This window comes from Hyla sarda, chromosome 2 (assembly GCF_029499605.1).
Source record: "Hyla sarda isolate aHylSar1 chromosome 2, aHylSar1.hap1, whole genome shotgun sequence".
NCBI classification, from domain to species: domain Eukaryota; kingdom Metazoa; phylum Chordata; class Amphibia; order Anura; family Hylidae; genus Hyla; species Hyla sarda.
In genome coordinates this window covers 445,133,977-445,158,055 of record NC_079190.1, presented here as the reverse complement: position 1 = coordinate 445,158,055, position 24,079 = coordinate 445,133,977, and the positions used below count along the sequence as shown (strand labels likewise).

General features: G+C 46.5%; 1 protein-coding gene across 2 annotated transcripts in view; it reads left to right on the top strand.

Annotated features, from left to right (window-relative positions):
* Positions 1 to 24,079, top strand: part of EPHA6 (EPH receptor A6) — a 1,030,110-nt gene that overhangs the window by 749,069 nt on the left and 256,962 nt on the right. For both annotated transcript variants that reach the window (XM_056559324.1, XM_056559326.1), the window contains 2 exons: positions 1,654 to 1,816; positions 17,084 to 17,192. In XM_056559324.1, the coding sequence (XP_056415299.1) occupies positions 1,654 to 1,816; positions 17,084 to 17,192 (272 nt within the window). The remainder of the gene's footprint in view (positions 1 to 1,653; positions 1,817 to 17,083; positions 17,193 to 24,079) is intronic.

The window sequence follows — 24,079 nt, the reverse complement described above, 5'->3', positions numbered from 1 at the left end:
GTCAGCAGAGAGCACTGTTGCCAGACAGAAAACAACAAATCAACTTTAGCAGCTGATAATTATTGAAAGGATTAAGATTTTTTAATAGAAGTAATTTACAAATCTTACAAATCTTTAACTTTGTGGAGCCAGTTGATATACATATATATATATATATATATATATATATATATATATATATATATATATAAAGTTTTTTCCTGGAATACCCCTTTAACAGAGGTTTTTTTTTTTCTTTACTTATCTCCTCCCTGAGCAGTTTGTAGATAGAAAAGAAGTGCCTCAGTACCCCTTTAATTGTTTAATTTTAAATGCTTTGGTTGCAAAGAATATAAAATCCTATCACAGAGTTATACAGCATTAGAAAAAAAAGAGAGCTGGTTTCTACTAAAAATAGAACCACCCATGTCCTGGTTGTGTGTGGTATTGCAGCAGAGTTCCATAGAAGTAAGTGGTGCCAAGTTGTAATACCGCACACAACCTGGGGACAGGTGCGGCGCTGTTTGATGAAGAAACTAGCACTGTTTTTCTAATCCTGGATAACCCTTTTAAAAATTGCAGAAATGTACTGTGTGGACCTCATATAATGCAATTCCCTAATACAGTGTTTCTCAACCAGCGTACGTCCAGCTGTTGCAAACCTTCAACTCCTAGCATGCCCGGACAGCCTTTGACTGTCCAGGCATGCTGGGAGTTGTAGTTTTGCAGCAGCTGGAGGCCCACTGGTTGGTAAACACTGCCCTAGTATATAGTCCTAGTTTTTTCCACATCACAGTGAGGGATTGCACAGCTTCACCCCTTTACAGTACGTATTTTATTAAAGGGGTATTCCAGCCCAAAACGTTTTTTTATATATCAACTGGCTCCGGAAAGTTAAACAGATTTGTAAATTACTTCTATTAAAAAATCTTAATCCTTCCAATAGTTATTAACTTCTGAAGTTGAGTTGTTGTTTTCTGTCTATCTGCTCTCTGATGACTCACGTCCCGGGAGCTGTGCAGTTCCTCTGGGGATATTCTCCCATCATGCACAGCTCCTGGGACGTGACATCATCATTGAGCAGTTAGACAGAAAACTTCAGAAGCTAATAACTATTGGAAGAATTAAGATTTTTTAATAGAAGTAATTTACAAATCTGTTTAACTTTCCGGAGCCAGTTGATATATATATAAAAAAAAGTTTTGGCCTGGAATACCCCTTTAATAACATTTTTTTTAAATCAGATTGGATTAAGCCGTATATGTAGCAACATCCCTAAAATTCTTTCATCATTTTAAGAAAACATTGGAGTTCCCCTTTAATCCTGACTCATTATCATGGGTGCAGCGCTCCATCCGAAAAAAAAAAAAAAGCAATGTTGTATTTCATTTCACTTGACACTATGAAGCAAGCTTTCCGTGTGAACGCCAGAGCTGAGTTTATCATAAAGATAACCTCGACGCCGCTCCAAAACCTGTCATTTCATGCAGCAAATCAAAGGCGCAGCTTTTAAAGGCTAAAAAAAAAATTAAATGGCGACGAAAAAACATAAACACATTGTGCATTTCACAAAGGTTCCAAGCTGGCGACTGCATTACCAATGAGATAACGTTACGGGAAATCTTTTTTTTTTTTTCTTTTCTTTATTATGACTGTTTTTCCTTTTGTCCGCAGGAACACGAACAGCTCAGTTATTCCTCCACAAGATCCAAAGCTCCCAGTGTCATTATCACAGGCCTCAAGCCATCCACCAAGTACATATTTCACATTCGAGTCAGGACCGCTGCGGGATACAGCGGCTACAGTCATAAGTTCGAATTTGAAACCGGAGATGAAAGTAAGTTTAATTAACCGCCGAGCGCGCCAAAAACATCCAGAATCTGATGCTGACATTTCTTTTTTTTTTTCATGCTAATTCAATATGCAAATGTTTGATCTTTTTATTTTATACTGTGAAACTTTATATCAGTCAGTGATAGGAACATGATGTATGATGGCTAGAGCGCAGTCATTTGTGGTTATATATATATATATATATATATATATATATATATATATATATATATGTAAAGGAATGAATAATCAGGCCCACAGTCATATCCCAGTACGCAAAGTGAAAATTAAAGCTGATGATATACTACACTTCTCAAAAAAATAAAGGGAACACTTAAACAACACAATGTAACTCCAAGTCAATCCCACTGTTACGCCGAGCGCTCCGGGTCCCCGTTCCTCCCCGGAGCGCTCGCCTCATCCTCGTTGCTGCAGCGCCCCGGTCAGATCCACTGACCGGGTGCGCTGCGGTACCGCCTCCAGCCGGGATGCGATTCGCGATGCGGGTGGCGCCCGCTCGCGATGCGCACCCCGGTCCCCGTACCTGACTCGCTCTCCGTCGGTCCTGTCCCGGCGCGCGCGGCCCCGCTCCCTAGGGCGCGCGCGCGCCGGGTCTCTGCGATTTAAAGGGCCAGTGCACCAATGTTGGTGCCTGGCCCAATCTTCCCAATTTGCTTAATTAGTTTCCACCTGTGCACTCCCTACTTATACCTCACTTCCCCTGCACTCCCTTGCCGGATCTTGTTGCACTTGTGCCTAGTGAAAGCGTTCCCTTGTTTGTTCCTAGCCCGTGTTCCTGACCTCCTGCCGTTGCCCCTGACTACGATCCTTGCCGCCTGCCCCCGACCTTCTGCTACGTCCGACCTTGCTTCTGTCTACTCCCTTGTACCGCGCCTATCTTCAGCAGTCAGAGAGGTGAGCCGTTGCTAGTGGATACGACCTGGTCACTACCACCGCAGCAAGACCATCCCGCTTTGCGGCGGGCTCTGGTGAAAACCTGTAGTGACTTAGAACCGGTCCACTAGCACGGTCCTCGCCAATCCCTCTCTGGCACAGAGGATCCACTACCTGCCAGCCGGCATCGTGACAGTAGATCCGGCCATGGATCCCGCTGAAGATCCTACACTGGTCGCCCAGCTAGCCCTAAAGATCGCCCAACGAGATCAACAGCTGGCATACTTGACCTCCGAGACACTGCGTCTTCAGTCACAGATACAGCAGCTGCAGCCACAGATACAGCAGCTGCAGCCGCAGATACAGCAACTTCAGTCACAGCTACAGCTGCAACAACCATCTCCTCCGCCGGCTCCTGCAACTCCTCCGCAGCAACCGGCCGTTCCTAACCCCTGCTTGTCCCTGCCGGACAAATTTGGCGTAAAGATCGCCCAACGAGATCAACAGCTGGCATACTTGACCTCCGAGACACTGCGTCTTCAGTCACAGATACAGCAGCTGCAGCCGCAGATACAGCAACTTCAGTCACAGCTACAGCTGCAACAACCATCTCCTCCGCCGGCTCCTGCAACTCCTCCGCAGCAACCGGCCGTTCTTAACCCCTGCTTGTCCCTGCCGGACAAATTTGATGGGGACCGCAATGATCCTGCCACAGCCACAGTCCAGTCCTTCTTCGATGAGGTCCGTGGTGTCTTCGAGGAGCCTGCCCGAGCTTCTTCTGCCGAGATTGCCCTGCTGAACCTGGCCCAGGGTGTTTCTTCCGTTGGCGAGTACGCCATTCAGTTCCGTGCTCTTGCTTACGAGTTGTCCTGGAATAGTGAGGTTCTCTGCGCGACCTTTAAAAAAGGCCTATCCAGCAACATTAAAGATGTTCTGGCCGCACGAGAGACTCCTGCTGACCTACATGAACTCATTCATCTTGCCACTCGCATTGACATGCGTTCTTCCGGATGGCGTCTGGAGCTCCGCCTGGATATGGACTTTGTTCGCACGAAGCGTTTTTTCTCCCCGGCTCCTCTCTCCTCTGGTCCTCTGCAATCCGTTCCTGTGCTTCCCGCCGCGGAGGCTATGCAAGTTGACCGGTCTCGCTTGACACCTCAAGAGAGGACACGACGCCGCATGGAGAATCTTTGCCTGTACTATGCCGGTACCGAACACTTCCTGAAGGATTGTCCTATCCGTCCTCCCCGCCTGGAAAGACGTACGCTGACTCCGCACAAAGGTGACACAGTTCTTGATGTCAACTCTGCTTCTCCACGCCTTACTGTGCCTGTGCGGATATCTGCCTCTACCTTCTCCTTCTCTACTATGGTCTTCTTGGATTCCGGATCTGCAGGAAAATTTTTTTTGGTCTCTCTTATCAACAGGTTCTACGTCCCTGTGACCAGTCTCGCCAGACCCCTCTACATCTATTGTTTTAACAATAAAAGATTGGACTGTCTCGTGCGTTTCCGCACAGAACCCCTCCTAATGTGCATCGGACCTCATCACGGAAAAATTGAGTTTTTTTTCCTCAGGTTCTTTGGCCCCAAGAAGAGGGGGAGACCCAAGGGGGGGGGGTACTGTTACGCCGAGCGCTCCGGGTCCCCGTTCCTCCCCGGAGCGCTCGCCTCATCCTCGTTGCTGCAGCGCCCCGGTCAGATCCACTGACCGGGTGCGCTGCGGTACCGCCTCCAGCCGGGATGCGATTCGCGATGCGGGTGGCGCCCGCTCGCGATGCGCACCCCGGTCCCCATACCTGACTCGCTCTCCGTCGGTCCTGTCCCGGCGCGCGCGGCCCCGCTCCCTAGGGCGCGCGCGCGCGCCGGGTCTCTGCGATTTAAAGGGCCAGTGCACCAATGTTGGTGCCTGGCCCAATCTTCCCAATTAGCTTAATTAGTTTCCACCTGTGCACTCCCTACTTATACCTCACTTCCCCTGCACTCCCTTGCCGGATCTTGTTGCACTTGTGCCTAGTGAAAGCGTTCCCTTGTTTGTTCCTAGCCCGTGTTCCTGACCTCCTGCCGTTGCCCCTGACTACGATCCTTGCCGCCTGCCCCCGACCTTCTGCTACGTCCGACCTTGCTTCTGTCTACTCCCTTGTACCGCGCCTATCTTCAGCAGTCAGAGAGGTGAGCCGTTGCTAGTGGATATGACCTGGTCACTACCACCGCAGCAAGATCATCCCGCTTTGCGGCGGGCTCTGGTGAAAACCTGTAGTGACTTAGAACCGGTCCACTAGCACGGTCCTCGCCAATCCCTCTCTGGCACAGAGGATCCACTACCTGCCAGTCGGCATCGTGACACCCACTTCTGTGAAATCACATTGTCCACTCAGGAAGCAACACTGATTGACAATCAATTTCACATGCTGTTGTGCAAATGGAACAGACAACAGGTGGAAATTATAGGAAATGAGCAAGGCACCCCCAATAAAGGAGTGGTTCTGCAGGTGGTGACCACAGACCACTTCTCAGTTCCTATTCTTCCTGGCTGATGTTTTGGTCACTTTAGAATGCTAACGGTGCTTTCACTCTAGTGGTAGCATGAGACGGAGTCTACATCCCACACTAGTGGCTCAGGTAGTGCAGCTCATCCAGGATGGCACATCAATGCGAGCTGTGGCAAGAAGGTTCGCTGTGTCTGTCAGCATAGTGTCCAGAGCATGGAGACACTACCAGGAGACAGGCCAGTACATCAGGAGATGTGGAGGAGCACTGCCAGAGCTGCAAAATGACCTCCAGCAGGCCACAAATGTGCATGTGTCCACTCAAACGATCAGAAACAGATTCCATGAGAGTGGTATGAGGTCCCGATGTCCACAAGTGGGGGTTGTGCTTACAGCCCAACACTGTGGAGAACGTTTGGTATTTGCCAGAGAACACCAAGATTGGCAAACAGTAATATTATACTATAAAAATAAAAGACATATTAATGTCACAGCACATGGAGAATGCACACAGTGATGTTATAGCTCAGGAAAAACACACATAGTCCTGTCACAGCTCAAGGATAATGCACAAAGTGGTGTTTTAACACAGAAATAACACACACAGTGATACCAAAGCACAGAATGAGAGCACACTGTAATGTCATAGCACAAGGTTAATTCAAATTGTCATGCTATAATACAGGAATAAGACAAATAATACCACAGCACAGGGATTATGCACACAGTGATGTCACAGTATAGACATAAGGCAAGCAAAGGTTTGAGAGCACAGGAATAATGCAAAAAATAAGTAAATCAATAATTTACAAGGATAATGCACTTAGTGATGTCACAAAACAGCAATAATGCTACCATAAGGGGGCCACATGTAATTTATAACACTATAACACTACCCTATTGCACCCTCCATAGTTTCATCACTAAGCGCACCTAGCTGTGTGGAGATGGGCCTCCTAAGTAAATGAGGCCCCATAGCAGTTGCTACCTCTGCCATCTTTGTACCCATGTATCTCGGGACAGAGCATCTTCCAAGTTTGATGCCAACTATAGACAAGCGCCTCACTTGCTTATGAGGCAATCTGATCTTAAGTACAGGAGAAAATACATGTTTTGTCAAAACTAGAGATTACTTACATAAATAAGTGATGTCGTGGTGGGCTCATTTACATAATCAGGTCTTAATTATGCACTGATTATGTAGATGTTGTGTGAATCCTCTCACTGCCACATTTGCATACACAATTGTGTTCTGCTAATATTTTACATTGGGGGGTGTCATAGAATTAGTACTCAATGAAGTAGGCAGTACTTTCACTTCAACCTGACAGGTGGGGGAATTCGCACCTACTTAGCAAATGGAACGTAATTGATTATAGTTAGGAGGAAAAAAACACTTATGTAATTGGAGATGAGATCTTTTACATAATTTCATCAGCCAAAAAAATGCAACTAATCACATGCCGAAACTCCAGGAAGTTAAAAGAATAATAAGCACCATGCAACCTGCTTCCCTTCACACAGAGCACATTTTTCGACCATTCTTTTTCTATGGACAGGAGTTATTTTTACCATTTAAGTCTATATGATAAAGTAAGGCCACATTCATACCATGTTAAAGTGTTTTCGTGAGGCTACACATCAGCTACTGGTTGGCAACCTGTCACAATGGAAAGCTTACATATAGTCTGATGAGACCATTGTAATGGATTGAACATAGTCAATTTGTAACTATGCTCAATCCATTTCCCAATCATATCCTTTATTTGTGCTGGGCTTAAAAAAAAGGTAGAGAACATTCATCCCATTAAAGTCTATAGGCATGTGGGGCCCAATATAAACGCTAAAACGTGTTTTGCGAATGGGACCTAACCCATAATAATATATTGGCAAAAAAGACTAAGGCCCTATTCACATTCCAGAGAGTCCGCCTTCAGCCGCCTCTTATAGCGGAGAGTTCTGCTGCACTGTTCACGTCAGAAGTTTTCACAACAGAAGTGGCGTTTGTCAATAAGACAGCGTTTGTGTCTGCGGAAAATTGCACATGAGTGTGATCAGGTCAGGTCATACAAATTATTTCCGCAACATACCCACAGGATGACAGCTGACATTACTTTTTGGACTAAGTTTCCAACATAAACATTTTCCAGCTGCTGGAACCTGCATTAATCCCTACAATGAAGAGGCCATAGTACTAGATACAGTGAGGACCCCCTTAAAATGCTCTTCTGCACATAATGACTACTAATGTAGGATATGCCAAAAACTCCATTCATTTGAGTTGGTCTGTATTGCAGAGTCAGATATATCTCCTGCTTCAGTCTCATAATGGCATACTCTAGCAATAAACCCTCAATGTGGATGGTAGGGAAACCCCTTTAACAACCAGGGTTCATCAGACTGAAGTGTTGAACCTGAGACTGAACCTGAATGATCGCGAAAACAAGCCAAGAGAAGAATGCTTAGCACATTCTTTCCCGACTCTGTGCCACCTGACCGAGACGGTCCGATAATGTGAGTCTGTGGGATCTCTCCCTGCTCGTACTCGTGATTGGTCAGGGTCTGAGCAGTCAGATCCTGACCGATTAAAACTTTTTTTTCGTGACAAGTACACTTTAACTGCTGTTCATGAAATAAGGGACTGTTCACATTACAATTTAATCGTGCATTCGGAGTATATGCCAGCATCCTGAAAGAGGGATGCTGAAGTATAGAGATGTGAGGCAAATGAGTTTAATGGGGCAAATATAAGCAACTAGTGACTATATTTGACCTATCTTCCACTTGTATACAGATGTAGTCGGTCTCATCTTAATCCCTGGTGCATTAATGTTATACTGAGCCCCTGAAGTAAACACATGCAGAAAATTAACTGATTGTAATTACTGATTCATGTTTGTTAGGTCATATTCACATGTGGCAGATTTGCTGAAGAAGTTCTATTGTTTAGAATGGGTCTAGAATAGGTCTATTCACATCGCGGTCACAGACCGCAACGCAGACTTCTAATTCTCCCGGCGAAAGGCCGTTCTTCCCTGCACCAGCCTCCGCAGCAATCCCAGATATCTGATGAAGACCCTTGTATGGGTCGAAAAGTCAAATTCTGTCTGGATTGCTTTGTGTGCGGAATAAAATTCACATTATTCAAATGCATATGAGTGCCGAGTTTATTCATCTTGTATATTGTGGTTATAACTATGAGTTTAGCCCTCCAATTTCTGCTTGTATCTCTGCTCTGCCATTTTCCTTCGCTATCTTAATTTACCTGTGCTGAAATAAATAGGGGATAGGGGAGTATGCAGTCGCTTACCCCCTCCGGTTGTGTATCGACATACACAACAATGGACAATATAGGTAACCCGTCTGCAGCCTTCCTGTTGTAACATAGGCTTCAAGAAAATAAGGAATTCAATGGCGCTTCAGGCGGAACGAAACGCGTTGCATCTTGGTTAATAAAAAGTGTTCTGCCTGAAGTCATGGCACCTGAGTTGTGTCCATCCCGGTCAGCGCCGTTGAATTCCTGATTTTCTTGAAGTCTGGCTTTTTACCCTACAATATCCTTTGGCCTCTTTTTTGGTGAATATTACTGGGTGGCCCTTGATATACATATATACACATAGCCGTATATTTGGTGAACAAATTTGTTGTGTGAATGTTGCTGAGCAGTAGATCAAACTTCCTTTGTAAAATAGAGGTTCCTTTAAAAGCAGAGCAGCCCAGAAGAAAGGAACAATGTAAAGTGGTTACTAAAAAGCTTTTTTTTCTCTCTTTTTTGTGAAACACAATTTGTGCCGCATCGATAACTCACAATAGAATCGAATGCATCATTACAAGAAGCAGCCAGATATGGAGATTTTCATATTTAAGTGATTATTAATAGTTAGTTACAATGCAGAGGCAGAAATGGCTGACCCTGCATGAACACCGAGTTATTCTAAATCAGTCATGCTATATATACATTTTGCTGTAAAGTTTTAATTCTGCTAGATAAAGCACCTCATAAAGCATGTATGCAAATACCTAATGGCTCTATAGGGGCAAAATAACTGTTCCGTCCAGGTCTCATAAATAACGGCTGCACAGCATTGCATCAAACATGCACGGATTATTACTATTTCTAGCTGAGCATATAATTGGATAATCTCATGTAACCCAATTTCTACAAAAATATCTAACGCTATCTGTTTCCCTGATTGCAAACATGTTCCAGCAAGAAAAGCTGTATTTACATTTTTGTAGAATTTATTTCACGTTGTTTCACTCTGTAGATGAGGCTTGTATACAATTTAAAATAGAATATTAGATATTATATACATGTCATTACGAATACAACTGTATTTCCTCTTTTCATATAATTATAGACTATGTGGACAAATGTATTTGGTCCCAACTCCTAAAGTTGCTATCCAGCAGGGGTGGGGTGGGGTATAACTTTTATCACTTTACAGCTTATAAAAAAACCAAACCTTCACTTACCTCCAGCATTCCCGCTGTGCCCCTGGTGTCCTGCTCCAGTCCCCGGCTGTGATCCTCTTACTCTCAGAAATCATGATGCCTAGGCCTGGGGTGACATTGGGGCTCAGAGTGCGTTTGCGTCAGCACTGCCCCTCAGCCAATTACTGGCCGCACCAATGTCCCTTTAATGATTGAATTATTGAATTCAGGTATATACACTAAAGCCACTACCAATGCTGTCACCTGTGATTGAATGGGTCTATCGGTAGAGCTCAGTGATACCAGTGTGTACTGTAATAGGAGGCACCGCTGCAGTCAGTTCATGATATTTCTTCCCTCCTAGATCTTCCACCATCACCTGTGAGTGGTGTTATTGAAAGCTGAAGGGTTTCGGGGGTTGGCCTAGGCCCCTTAGTTAGAGTGAAGGGAAATCCACTGTATGCTTCCCACTTTGTAGGAACAATTTGGGTTCTGTGCTTTTCCGTTCCAGTATGACTGTGCCCAAGTGAACAAACTAAAGTCTATAAAGTCATGGAGGTGGAGTCTGATGTGGAAGAACTTAAATGGTCACCCAGAGTCCAGACCTCAACCACATCCAAAATCTTAGGGATGACTAGGACAGAGATTGCAAACCAAGCCCTCTTGTCCAACACCAGTGTCTGATCTCCCAAATGCTTACATACACCTCCACAAACACCTTGTTACGCCGAGCGCTCCGGGTCCCTGCTCCTCCCCGGAGCGCTCGCTACACTCTCGTTACTGCAGCGCCCCGGTCAGATCCACTGACCGGGTGCGCTGCGATACCGCCTCCAGCCGGGATGCGATTCGCGATGCGGGTGGCGCCCGCTCGCGATGCGCACCCCGGCTCCCGTACCTGACTCACTCTCCGTCGGTCCTGTCCCGGCGCGCGCGGCCCCGCTCCCTAGGGCGCGCGCGCGCCGGGTCTCTGCGATTTAAAGGGCCACTGCGCCGCTGATTGGCGCAGTGGTTCTAATTAGTGTGTTCACCTGTGCACTCCATATATATACCTCACTTCCCCTGCACTCCCTCGCCGGATCTTGTTGCCCTTGTGCCTAGTGAAAGCGTTCCCTTGTGTGTTCCTAGCCTGTGTTCCAGACCTCCTGCCGTTGCCCCTGACTACGATCCTTGCTGCCTGCCCCGACCTTCTGCTACGTCCGACCTTGCTTCTGTCTACTCCCTTGTACCGCGCCTATCTTCAGCAGTCAGAGAGGTTGAGCCGTTGCTAGTGGATACGACCTGGTCACTACCGCCGCAGCAAGATCATCCCGCTTTGCGGCGGGCTCTGGTGAATACCAGTAGTGACTTAGAACCGATCCACTAGCACGGTCCACGCCAATCCCTCTCTGGCACAGAGGATCCACCTCCTGCCAGCCGGCATCGTGACAGTAGATCCGGCCATGGATCCCGCTGAAGTACCTCTGCCAGTTGTCGCTGACCTCACCACGGTGGTCGCCCAGCAGTCACAACAGATAGCGCAACAAGGCCACCAGCTGTCTCAACTGACCGTGATGCTACAGCAGCTACTACCACAGCTTCAGCAATCATCTCCTCCGCCAGCTCCTGCACCTCCTCCGCAGCGAGTGGCCGCTTCAGGCCTACGACTATCCTTGCCGGACAAATTTGATGGGGACTCTAAGTTTTGCCGTGGCTTTCTTTCACAATGTTCCCTGCACTTGGAGATGATGTCGGACCAGTTTCCTACTGAAAGGTCTAAGGTGGCTTTCGTAGTCAGCCTTCTGTCTGGAAAAGCTCTGTCATGGGCCACACCGCTCTGGGACCGCAATGACCCCGTCACTGCCTCTGTACACTCCTTCTTCTCGGAAATTCGTAGTGTCTTTGAGGAACCTGCCCGAGCCTCCTCTGCTGAGACTGCCCTGCTGAACCTGGTCCAGGGTAATTCTTCCGTTGGCGAGTACGCCATACAATTCCGTACTCTTGCTTCTGAACTATCCTGGAATAATGAGGCCCTCTGCGCGACCTTTAAAAAAGGCCTATCCAGCAACATTAAAGATGTTCTGGCCGCACGAGAAATTCCTGCTAATCTACATGAACTCATTCATCTTGCCACTCGCATTGACATGCGTTTTTCCGAAAGGCGTCAGGAGCTCCGCCAGGATATGGACTTTGTTCGCACGAGGCGTTTTTTCTCCCCGGCTCCTCTCTCCTCTGGTCCTCTGCAATCCGTTCCTGTGCCTCCCGCCGTGGAGGCTATGCAAGTTGACCGGTCTCGCCTGACACCTCAAGAGAGGACACGACGCCGCATGGAGAATCTCTGCCTGTACTGTGCCGGTACCGAACACTTCCTGAAGGATTGTCCTATCCGTCCTCCCCGCCTGGAAAGACGCACGCTGACTCCGCACAAAGGTGAGACAGTTCTTGATGTCTACTCTGCTTCTCCACGCCTTACTGTGCCTGTGCGGATATCTGCATCTACCTTCTCCTTCTCTACTATGGCCTTCTTGGATTCCGGATCTGCAGGAAACTTTATTTTGGCCTCTCTCATCAACAAGTTCAACATCCCGGTAACCAGTCTCGCCAGGCCCCTCTACATCAATTGTGTTAATAATGAAAGATTGGACTGCACCATACGTTACCGCACGGAGCCCCTTCTAATGTGCATCGGACCTCATCAAGAAAAAATTGAGTTCTTGGTCCTCCCCAATTGCACTTCCGAAATTCTCCTTGGACTACCGTGGCTCCAACGCCATTCCCCAACCCTGGATTGGTCCACGGGGGAGATCAAGAGCTGGGGAATCTCTTGTTTCAAGGACTGCCTTAAACCGGTTCCCAGTACTCCCTGTCGTGACCCTGTGGTTCCCCCTGTAACCGGCCTCCCTAAGGCCTATATGGACTTTGCTGATGTGTTTTGCAAAAAACAAGCTGAGACTCTACCCCCTCACAGGCCTTATGACTGTCCTATTGACCTCCTCCCGGGCACTACTCCACCCCGGGGCAGAATTTATCCTCTGTCCGCCCCAGAGACTCTTGCTATGTCTGAGTACATCCAGGAAAATTTAGAAAAGGGGTTTATCCGCAAATCCTCCTCTCCTGCCGGAGCTGGATTTTTCTTTGTGTCCAAAAAAGATGGCTCCCTACGTCCTTGCATTGACTACCGCGGTCTTAATAAAATCACGGTAAAGAACCGCTACCCTCTACCTCTTATCTCAGAACTCTTTGATCGCCTCCAAGGTGCCCACATCTTTACCAAACTGGACTTAAGAGGTGCTTATAATCTCATCCGCATCAGGGAGGGGGATGAATGGAAAACGGCATTTAACACTAGAGATGGACACTTTGAGTATCTGGTCATGCCCTTTGGCCTGTGCAACGCCCCTGCCGTCTTCCAAGACTTTGTTAATGAAATTTTTCGTGATCTCTTATATTCCTGTGTTGTTGTGTATCTGGACGATATTCTGATTTTTCTGCCAACCTAGAAGAACACCGCCAGCATGTCCGCATGGTTCTTCAGAGACTTCGTGACAATCAACTTTATGCCAAAATGGAGAAATGTCTGTTTGAATGTCAATCTCTTCCTTTCCTAGGATACTTGGTCTCTGGCCAGGGACTACAAATGGATCCAGACAAACTCTCTGCCGTCTTAGATTGGCCACGCCCCTCCGGACTCCGTGCTATCCAACGTTTCTTGGGGTTCGCCAATTATTACAGACAATTTATTCCACATTTTTCCACCATTGTGGCTCCTATCGTGGCTTTAACCAAAAAGAATGCCAATCCTAAGTCCTGGCCTCCTCAAGCGGAAGACGCCTTTAAACGGCTCAAGTCGGCCTTTTCTTCTGCTCCCGTGCTCTCCAGACCTGACCCATCTAAACCCTTCCTATTGGAGGTTGATGCCTCCTCAGTAGGAGCTGGAGCGGTTCTTCAACAAAAAAATTCTTCCGGGCATGCTGTTACCTGTGGTTTTTTTTGTAGGACCTTCTCTCCGGCGGAGAGGAACTACTCCATCGGGGATCGAGAGCTACTGGCCATTAAATTAGCACTTGAGGAATGGAGGCATCTGCTGGAGGGATCTAAATTTCCAGTTATTATTTACACCGATCACAAGAATCTCTCCTATCTCCAGTCTGCCCAACGGCTGAATCCTCGCCAGGCCAGGTGGTCTCTGTTCTTTGCCCGGTTTAATTTTGAAATTCACTTTCGCCCTGCCGATAAGAACATCAGGGCCGATGCTCTCTCTCGTTCCTCGGATGCCTCGGAAGTAGAGCTCTCTCCGCAACACATCATTCCTCCTGACTGCCTGATCTCCACTTCTCCAGCCTCCATCAGGCAAACTCCTCCAGGGAAGACCTTCGTCCCTCCACGCCAACGCCTCGGAATCCTCAAATGGGGTCACTCCTCCCATCTCGCAGGCCATGCGGGCATCAAGAAATCCGTGCAACTCATCTCTCGTTTCTATTGGTGGCCGACTCTGGAGACGGATGTTGTTGATTTTGTGCGGGCCTGCACTGTCTGTGCCCGGGACAAGACTCCTCGCCAGAAGCCTGCTGGTCTCCTTCACCCTCTGCCTGTCCCCGAACAGCCTTGGTCTCTGATTGGTATGGACTTTATTACTGACTTACCCCCATCCCGTGGCAACACTGTTGTTTGGATGGTCGTTGATCGATTTTCCAAGATGGCACATTTTATTCCTCTTCCTGGTCTTCCTTCTGCGCCTCAGTTGGCAAAACAATTTTTTGTACACATTTTTCGTCTTCACGGGTTGCCCACGCAGATCGTCTCGGATAGAGGCGTCCAATTCGTGTAAAAATTCTGGAGGGCTCTCTGTAAACAACTCAAGATTAAATTAAATTTCTCTTCTGCTTATCATCCTCAATCCAATGGGCAAGTAGAAAGAATTAACCAGGTCCTGGGTGATTATTTACGGCATTTTGTTTCCTCCCACCAGGATGACTGGGCAGATCTTCTTCCATGGGCCGAATTCTCGTATAACTTCAGAGTCTCTGAATCTTCTTCCAAATCCCCATTTTTCGTGGTGTACGGCCGTCACCCTCTTCCCCCCCTCCCTACTCCCTTGCCCTCTGGTTTGCCCGCTGTGGATGAAATAACTCGTGATCTTTCCACCATATGGAAAGAGACCCAAAATTCTCTCTTACAGGCTTCATCACGCATGAAGAAGTTTGCTGATAAGAAAAGAAGAGCTCCCCCCATTTTTTCTCCCGGAGACAAGGTATGGCTCTCCACTAAATATGTCCGCTTCCGTGTTCCCAGCTACAAATTGGGACCACGCTATCTTGGTCCTTTCAAAGTTTTGTGCCAGATTAATCCTGTCTCTTACAAACTTCTTCTTCCTCCTTCTCTTCGTATTCCTAATGCCTTTCATGTCTCTCTTCTTAAACCACTCATCCTCAACCGTTTCTCTCCTAAACTTATTTCTCCCACTCCTGTCTCCGGTTCTTCGGACATCTTTTCTGTAAAGGAGATACTGGCCTCCAAAAAGGTCAGAGGGAAAACCTTTTTTTTGGTTGACTGGGAGGGCTGTGGTCCTGAAGAGAGATCCTGGGAACCTGAGGACAATATCCTGGATAAAAGTCTGGTCCTCAGGTTCTCAGGCTCAAAGAAGAGGGGGAGACCCAAGGGGGGGGTACTGTTACGCCGAGCGCTCCGGGTCCCCGCTCCTCCCCGGAGCGCTCGCTACACTCTCGTTACTGCAGCGCCCCGGTCAGATCCACTGACCGGGTGCGCTGCGATACCGCCTCCAGCCGGGATGCGATTCGCGATGTGGGTGGCGCCCGCTCGCGATGCGCACCCCGGCTCCCGTACCTGACTCGCTCTCCGTCGGTCCTGTCCCGGCGCGCGCGGCCCCGCTCCCTAGGGCGCGCGCGCGCCGGGTCTCTGCGATTTAAAGGGCCACTGCGCCGCTGATTGGCGCAGTGGTTCTAATTAGTGTGTTCACCTGTGCACTCCATATATATACCTCACTTCCCCTGCACTCCCTCGCCGGATCTTGTTGCCCTTGTGCCTAGTGAAAGCGTTCCCTTGTGTGTTCCTAGCCTGTGTTCCAGACCTCCTGCCGTTGCCCCTGACTACGATCCTTGCTGCCTGCCCCGACCTTCTGCTACGTCCGACCTTGCTTCTGTCTACTCCCTTGTACCGCGCCTATCTTCAGCAGTCAGAGAGGTTGAGCCGTTGCTAGTGGATACGACCTGGTCACTACCGCCGCAGCAAGACCATCCCGCTTTGCGGCGGGCTCTGGTGAATACCAGTAGTGACTTAGAACCGATCCACTAGCACGGTCCACGCCAATCCCTCTCTGGCACAGAGGATCCACCTCCTGCCAGCCGGCATCGTGACACACCTCCAAAATCTTGTAGCAAAAAGGGTGAAAAGCGCAAAGGGGAATATATATGGGTTAAGAATTGGTTTTCCCAAAACCTCCTCTAGATGTCCCAATACCGTTGTCTATATATATATATATATATATATATATATATATATATATATATATATATATACAGTATATACAATCCTCAATATCGAAATTGCAACACCAAAGAAGGAAAATTCCTTGATGCAGATCTATTCACATCAATGGACAAAATCTAGTCTACTAGTGACTACATTCAGGTGGTTTCCTTGCATTTATAGACATGATGTGAAGTTATTGTTCATTGATGTTATCATCCCAGTGTTTTGCAGTTAGAGTATCTGTTTATGATTCTTTATAAGGAGCATTTTTCAGAGTATGCTTGTACATTTGAGCAAGTTTAAAGAGGTAGACCAGTATCAAAATACTTATCCCCTATCCAAAGGATATAGGATAAGTGTTAGAATGCTGGGGTTCCCAGCAGTTGGCCCCCCGCGATTTGGCACATATCCCCCATCCTGCAGATAGGGGATAAGTGTTAGAATGCTGGGGGTTCCCAGCAGTTGGCCCCCCGCGATTTGGCACATATCCCCCATCCTGCAGATAGGGGATAAGTGTTAGAATGCTGGGGTTCCCAGCAGTTGGACCCCCATGATTTGGCACGTATCCTCTATCCTGCAGATAGGGGATATGTTTTTTGATACTGCATAACTCGTTTAACATGCTTGACCAGTGAAGTGAATTCTAGGATGAATGTGCAGCACAAGAGAAGTTTTGGAGATGAGAATGGATAGACAAAGATAGATAAATAAGGGCAATAGGCCATACAGTAGATTAATAGCAATTTTTTTAAACATTGGTAGGTTAACAAAAAGAGATGACTCTAGTTATTGAGGCAGAATTGTAGCAATAGCCTCCTCTGGCAGCAGCTCATATCCTGTGGGTCATGTTCAGTTTTAGAAGATCATCTGCTGACTGAGTAATATACAAGGTAATAGATACATTATTCCTGTTTCTGTTCTGTTTCTGTGGTGCTCTTTTTGATATTATGACATCATGATTGTAAAATACTTGTGTTTTGCTTTTTTCAGCTTCTGATATGGCAGCAGAACAGGGCCAAATTCTGGTTATTGCCACCGCTGCTGTAGGAGGATTTACTCTCTTGGTCATACTTACTCTGTTCTTCCTCATCACCGGCCGGTAAGTCCAATGTCCATACAGTTTCACAATTTACGACTGAACTCATTATAATTTATTAATACGTTTATTTGCTTTATTCACATAAGTATTCACAATTTTTACAGGTAAAAGAAGGTATATTAAGTGTGTGCAGTGTATGGGTCTCAACAGTTTAGTCATTTATCTATTTTTTCACGGGGCTATCCTTAAAATTGACTGCAGTAGGGCGGGAATTTAACATAGGTAATCCTAAGGACAATGAAAGCATTTAAAATGTGTATGGCATGTATTTGTAGGTGTGGGGAATGTGTGTGGAGTGTTCATCATATATTTGCGAATATTCGCATATTCGTAATATTCTCGTTTTATTTTCCCGTATACGAAAATTCGCGCATGCGAAAATTAGCGTAAACGGAAATTCGCATATGCGAAAATTCGCACACCAGTCTCACACAGTAGTATTAAAGCATTCTTTACACCACTCAAGCTGGAAGCAGAGAGGGATGATCACTGTGATGTGTACTGTGGAAAAAAAAACCGAATATTTGTAATTACGAATATATAGCGCTATATTCGCGAATATTCGTGAATTCGCGAATATGCGATATTCGCGAATAAAATTTGCATTGCGAATATTCGCGAACAACACTAATGAGCATGTGTAGGTTCGTTGTTTGGGTGTTGAGAGTTGATGATAGAGTTGTGTATATTGTGTATACTGTATGATGGTGTATATAGAGGTCTGGAGCATGTGTAGGGTTGTGGACGTGTGTGTTACACAGGTAATAGAATTGTGTGGATTATGTGTAGGAGAATATGTAGGTTTGTATGTGTATGCTAGTGCATGTTGTTTGTGTGCAGTGTATGCAGGTTTAGCAAACTCAGATTGGGGAAAGTGATAGGATAATTTCTGTGTGTTTTTGGCTCTAAAAATTTAATTTAAAAAAAGGGTTTTCATACAGTATAGCAAGATTTAAAAAATTATGAGAAATTGAGAAATGAAGTACACAGTATATTGGAAAGATGACAAACTACCGTATTTTTCGTCCTATAGGACGCACCGGCGTATAAGACGCACCCAATTTTTAGGGGCAAAATCTAAAAAAAATAAAGATTTTGAACCCAATAGTGGTCTTCAACCTGCGGACCCCCAGATGTTGCAAAACTACAATTCCCAGCATGCCCGGACAGCCGTTGGCTGTCCGGGCATGCTGGGAGTTGTAGTTTTGCAACATCTGTAGGTCCGCAGATTGAAGACCACTGCAGGAGGAGGTAATACTCACGAGTCCCCGCCGCTCCAGACCCATCACCGCTGCCCTGGATGTCGCTCCATCGCTGTGGCCGTGTCCCCGTCCGTCTGGAACGTCTCTGCTGCCGGCCGGGTATCCTCGCTCTCCGTCGCCGCCATCACGTCATTACGCACGCCGACACACGTACTGATGACGAGGAAGGAGAGCGCCGGCCATACAGGGGATCCCTGAACGGAGAAGACACCAAGGAGGCAGGTAAGGTCCCTCCCGGTTTCCTGTAAGCACTAACCCGGCTATTCAGTCGGGCTGTTCGGGACCGCCGCGGTGAAATTGCGGCGGTCCCGAACAGCCCGACTGAACAGCCGGGTTAGTGTCACTTTCCCCTCAGATGGGGCGGTCAGCTTTGATCGCCGCGTCTGAAGGGTTAATACAGGGCATCACCGCGATCGGTGATGTCCTGTATTAGCCGCGGGTCCCGGCTGTTGATGGCCGCAGGGACCGCCGCGATAGGGGTGTATTCGCAATATAAGACGCACCGACTTTTTCCCCCCAGTGAAAAAGTGCGTCTTATACGGCGAAAAATACGGTATGTCTTACCCACTGATTAAAAAGGCTGGCTCGGGAATAAATTTTAATATTCAATGTGGCCAGGATTAAGTAAAAACTATTTTTACAAAAATTTACTCACCTGCCCCCGCTCCCCCACAGTTGTTGTCCTGAAGGAGCCTGGTCCTTCATCACACAGGCATGTGTACAGAAACAATCAGAGGCCACAATGGGGACCCTATAATTCCTGCTCACATGGACCTACATTCTAAGAGAAAATAGGGCTGAAACAAAAGGTTAAAGTGCTTGCTTGTACAGTGGCCCAGATATCCATACATAGAAAGCTGCATGAGTCAGTCATCCAAATCAAAATAAAGCGTAAAAGAGCATTGAGTGTGAAGTACATTGTAAAATGATGGCATCTGGTTCTGAGGAATAATATAGAAGGTAAATGGTAAGGAAGAGTTGGATTTAAAAAAAGACTTGTCTAAAAAGACTTCATTTTAGGGTCTGCTATAAAGGGAATCTGTCAGTTTAACCCCTTAAGGACATAGCGTTTTTCCGTTTTTGCACTTTCGTTTTTTCCTCCTTACATTTAAAAAATCATAACTCTTTCAATTTTGCACCTAAAATCCATATGAAGGCTTATGTTTTGTGCCACCAATTCTAGTTTGTAATGACATCAGTAATTGTACCCAAAAATCTGCGGCGAAACGGGGAAAAAATCATTGCGCGAAACAATTGAAGAAAAAAAACACCATTTTGTAACTTTTGGGGCTTCTGTTTCTACGCAGTACATTTTTTGCTAAAAATGACACCTTCTCTTTATTCTGTAGATCCATATGATTAAAATGATACCCTACTTTTATAGGTTTGATTTTGACTTCTGGAAAAATCATAATTACATGCGGGAAAATGTATACGTTTAAAATTGTCATCTTCTGACCCCTTTAACTTTTTAATTTGTCCACGTACAGGGCGGTGTAATGGCTCATTTTTTCTGCCGTGATCTGAAGTTTTTCGGGGTACCATTTTTGTATTGATTGGCCTTTTTGATAGCTTTTTATATATTTTTTCATTATGTAATAAGTGACAAAAAATACGCTATTTTGGGCTTTGGAATTTTTTTGTGCGTACGCCATTGACCGTGCAGTTTAATTAATGATATATTTTTATGAGTTGGACATATCTGCACGCGGTGATACCACATATGTTTTTTTTTTACTTGCACACTTTTTTTTATGGGAAAATGGGGGCGATTCTTACTTTTATTAGGAAAGGGGTTAAATTATCTTTATTAACTTTTTTTTTTTTTTTACTTTTTTTTTTGCAGTGTTATAGCCCCCATAGGGAGCTATAACACTGCACACACTGATCTTTTACATTGATCATTGTCATCCCATAGGATAACATTGATCAATGATTCTGCCGCTTGACTGATCATGCCTGGTTCTCAGGCACGGAGCAGTCATTCGGCGATCGGACACACAGGAGGAAGGTAGGGTACCCTCCTCATGTCCTCCAGTTGTTCGAAATTGTGGTGGTCCTGAACAGCCCACTGAGCTATCCGGGAGTAGTTTACTTTCACTTTAGACGCGGCGATCAACTTTGAACGACGCGTCTAAAGGGTTAACCCCTTAAGGACTCTGGGTTTTTCAGTTTTTCACTTTCGTTTTTTCCTCCTTACCTTTTAAAAATCATAACCCTTTCAATTTTCCACCTAAAAATTATTATGGCTATTTTTTGCGTCGCCAATTCTACTTTGCAGTGACATAAGTCATTTTACCCAAAAATGCACGGCGAAACGGAAAAAAAATTATTGTGCGACAAAATCGAAGAAAAAACGCCATTTTGTAACTTTTGGGGGCTTCCGTTTCTACGCAGTGCATATTTCGGTAAAAATTACGCCTTATCATTATTCTGTAGGTCCATATGGTAAAAATGATACCCTACTTATATAGGTTTGATTTTGTCGCACTTCTGGAAAAAATCATAACTACATGCAGGAAAATTTATACGTTTAAAAATGTAATATTCTGACCCCTATAACTTTTTTATTATTCCACATACAGGGCGGTATGTGGACTCATTTTTTGCGCCGTGATCTGAAGTTTTTATCGGTATGATTTTTGTTTTGATCGGACTTTTTGATAACTTTTTATTCATTTTTTAATGGTATAAAAAGTGACCAAAATACGCTTTTTTGGACTTTGGAATTTTTTTGCGCGCACGCCATTGACCGTGCGGTTTATTTAATGATATATTTTTATATTTCGGACATTTACGCACGCGGCGATACCACATATGTTTATTTTATTTTTTTTACACTGTTTTCTTTTTTTTATGGGAAAAGGGGGGTGATTCAAACTTTTATTAGGGAAGGGGTTAAATGACCTTTATTAACACTTTAAAAAAAAAAAAATTTGCAGTGTTATAGGTCCCATAGGGACCTATAACACTGCACACACTGATCTTCTACACAGATCACAGGCGTGTATTAACACGCCTGTGATCAGTGTTATCGACGCTTGACTGCTCCTGCCTGGATCTCCGGCACGGAGCAGTCATTCGCCGATCGGACACCAAGGAGGCAGGTAAGGGCCCTTCCGGTGTCCGGTCAGCTGTTCGGGACGCCGCGGTGAAATTTCACCGCGGCCGTCCCGAACAGCCCGACTGAGCAGCCGGGTCACTTTCAGTTTCGCTTTAGAAGCGGCGGTCAGCTTTGACCGCCGCTTCTAAAGGGTTAATACCACACATCGCCGCGATCGGCGATGTTGGTATTAGCCGCGGGTCCCGGCCGTTGATGAGCGCCGGAACCGACGCGATATGATGCGGGATCGCGCCGCGATCCTGCTTCATATCGCGGGAGCCGGCGCAGGACGTAAATATACGTCCTGCGTTGTTAAGGGGTTAATAGCACACGGGACCGCGATCAGTGCCGTTGTTAGAGGCTGTGGCCCCGCATTATAGAAAGGGAGAGGGCTCAGGGCATACAGGTACACCCTGGGTCCTTAAGTGGTTAAATATGTAGCCTGGTCTGCATACATCTTGTTATAGAGCATAAAGAGTTTATCAGATTAATAAATAGTTTTGTGTGTAAAGATTCAGTAAAATCTGTACTCTTTTAATTAACATTTTTGCCTATTCTGAGTTTAGGAGTCCAGTGGGTGGTCCTAATCATTGATTGACAGTTATTTCTGTACACTTATACAGGGGAGGGCAATCCCTGGACTCCTAAACCCTGAATGAAACGGATAGTAAATGAATATATTACTAGTATATTAAAAAAGTTGTAGTGAAAATGTTCCCACAAAATTATATATCAACCTGTTCAGCTCCCCCTCCTCTATAACCTTATGCCTACTACTCACTCAGTATGTTGAGTGTAAGGTTCCTGTCACGATGCCGGCTGGCAGGTAGTGGATCCTCTGTGCCAGAGAGGGATTGGCGTGGACCGTGCTAGAGGATCGGTTCTAAGTCACTACTGGTTTTCACCAGAGCCCGCCGCAAAGCGGGATGGTCTTGCTGCGGCGGTAGTGACCAGGTCGTATCCCCTAGCAACGGCTCAACCTCTCTGGCTGCTGAAGATAGGCGCGGTACAAGGGAGTAGACAGAAGCAAGGTCGGACGTAGCAGAAGGTCGGGGCAGGCAGCAAGGATCGTAGTCAGGGGCAACGGCAGAAGGTCTGGAATCACAGGCAAGGAACACACAAGGAACGCTTTCACTGGCACTAGGGCAACAAGATCCGGCGAGGGAGTGAAGGGGAAGTGAGGTGATATAGGGAAGTGCACAGGTGTAACCACTAATTGGAACCACTGCACCAATCAGCGGTGCAGTGGCCCTTTAAATCGCAAAGACCCGGCGCGCGCGCGCCCTAGGGAGCGGGGCCGCGCGCGCCGGGACAGAACTGACGGGGAGCGAGTAAGGTACGGGAGCCGGGGTGCGCATCGCGAGCGGGCGCTACCCGCATCGCGAATCGCATCCCGGCCGGAGGTAGTAACGCAGCGCCCCGGGTCCGTGGAACCGACCGGGGCGCTGCAGTGAGGGAAGTGTAGCGAGCGCTCCGGGGAGGAGCGGGGACCCGGAGCGCTCGGCGTAACAGTACCCCCCCCCTTGGGTCTCCCCCTCTTCTTGGGGCCTGAGAACCTGAGGATCAGACTTTTGTCCAGGATATTGTCCTCAGGTTCCCAGGACCTCTCTTCTGGACCACAACCCTCCCAATCCACTAAAAAAAAAGTTCTTCCCCTGACCTTTTTAGAGGCCAAAATCTCTTTGACAGAGAAGATGTCCGAGGAGCCGGAAACAGGAGTGGGAGGAACAGATTTAGGAGAAAAACGGTTGAGGATGAGAGGTTTAAGAAGAGAGACGTGAAAGGCATTAGGGATACGAAGAGAAGGAGGAAGAAGAAGTTTGTAAGAGACAGGATTAATTTGACACAAAACTTTAAAAGGACCAAGATAGCGTGGTCCCAACTTATAGCTCGGGACACGGAAACGGACATATTTAGCGGAGAGCCATACCTTGTCTCCAGGGGAAAAAATGGGAGGAGCTCTTCTTTTCTTATCTGCGAATCTCTTCATGCGAGAAGAAGCCTGTAAGAGAGAATTTTGGGTCTCTTTCCATATGGTGGAAAGATCACGAGAAATTTCATCCACAGCGGGCAGACCAGAGGGCAAGGGGGTAGGGAGGGGGGGAAGAGGGTGACGGCCGTACACCACGAAAAACGGAGATTTGGAGGAAGATTCAGAGATTCTGAAATTATACGAGAATTCGGCCCAAGGTAGAAGATCTGCCCAGTCATCCTGGCGGGAGGAAACAAAATGTCGTAAATAGTCACCCAAGATCTGGTTAATTCTCTCTACTTGTCCATTGGATTGAGGATGGTATGCAGAAGAAAAATTTAATTTAATCTTGAGTTGTTTACAGAGAGCCCTCCAAAATTTAGACACAAATTGGACGCCTCTATCCGAGACGATCTGTGTAGGCAACCCGTGAAGACGAAAAATGTGTACAAAAAATTGTTTAGCCAACTGAGGCGCTGAAGGAAGACCAGGAAGAGGGATGAAATGTGCCATTTTGGAGAATCGATCAACGACCACCCAAATAACAGTG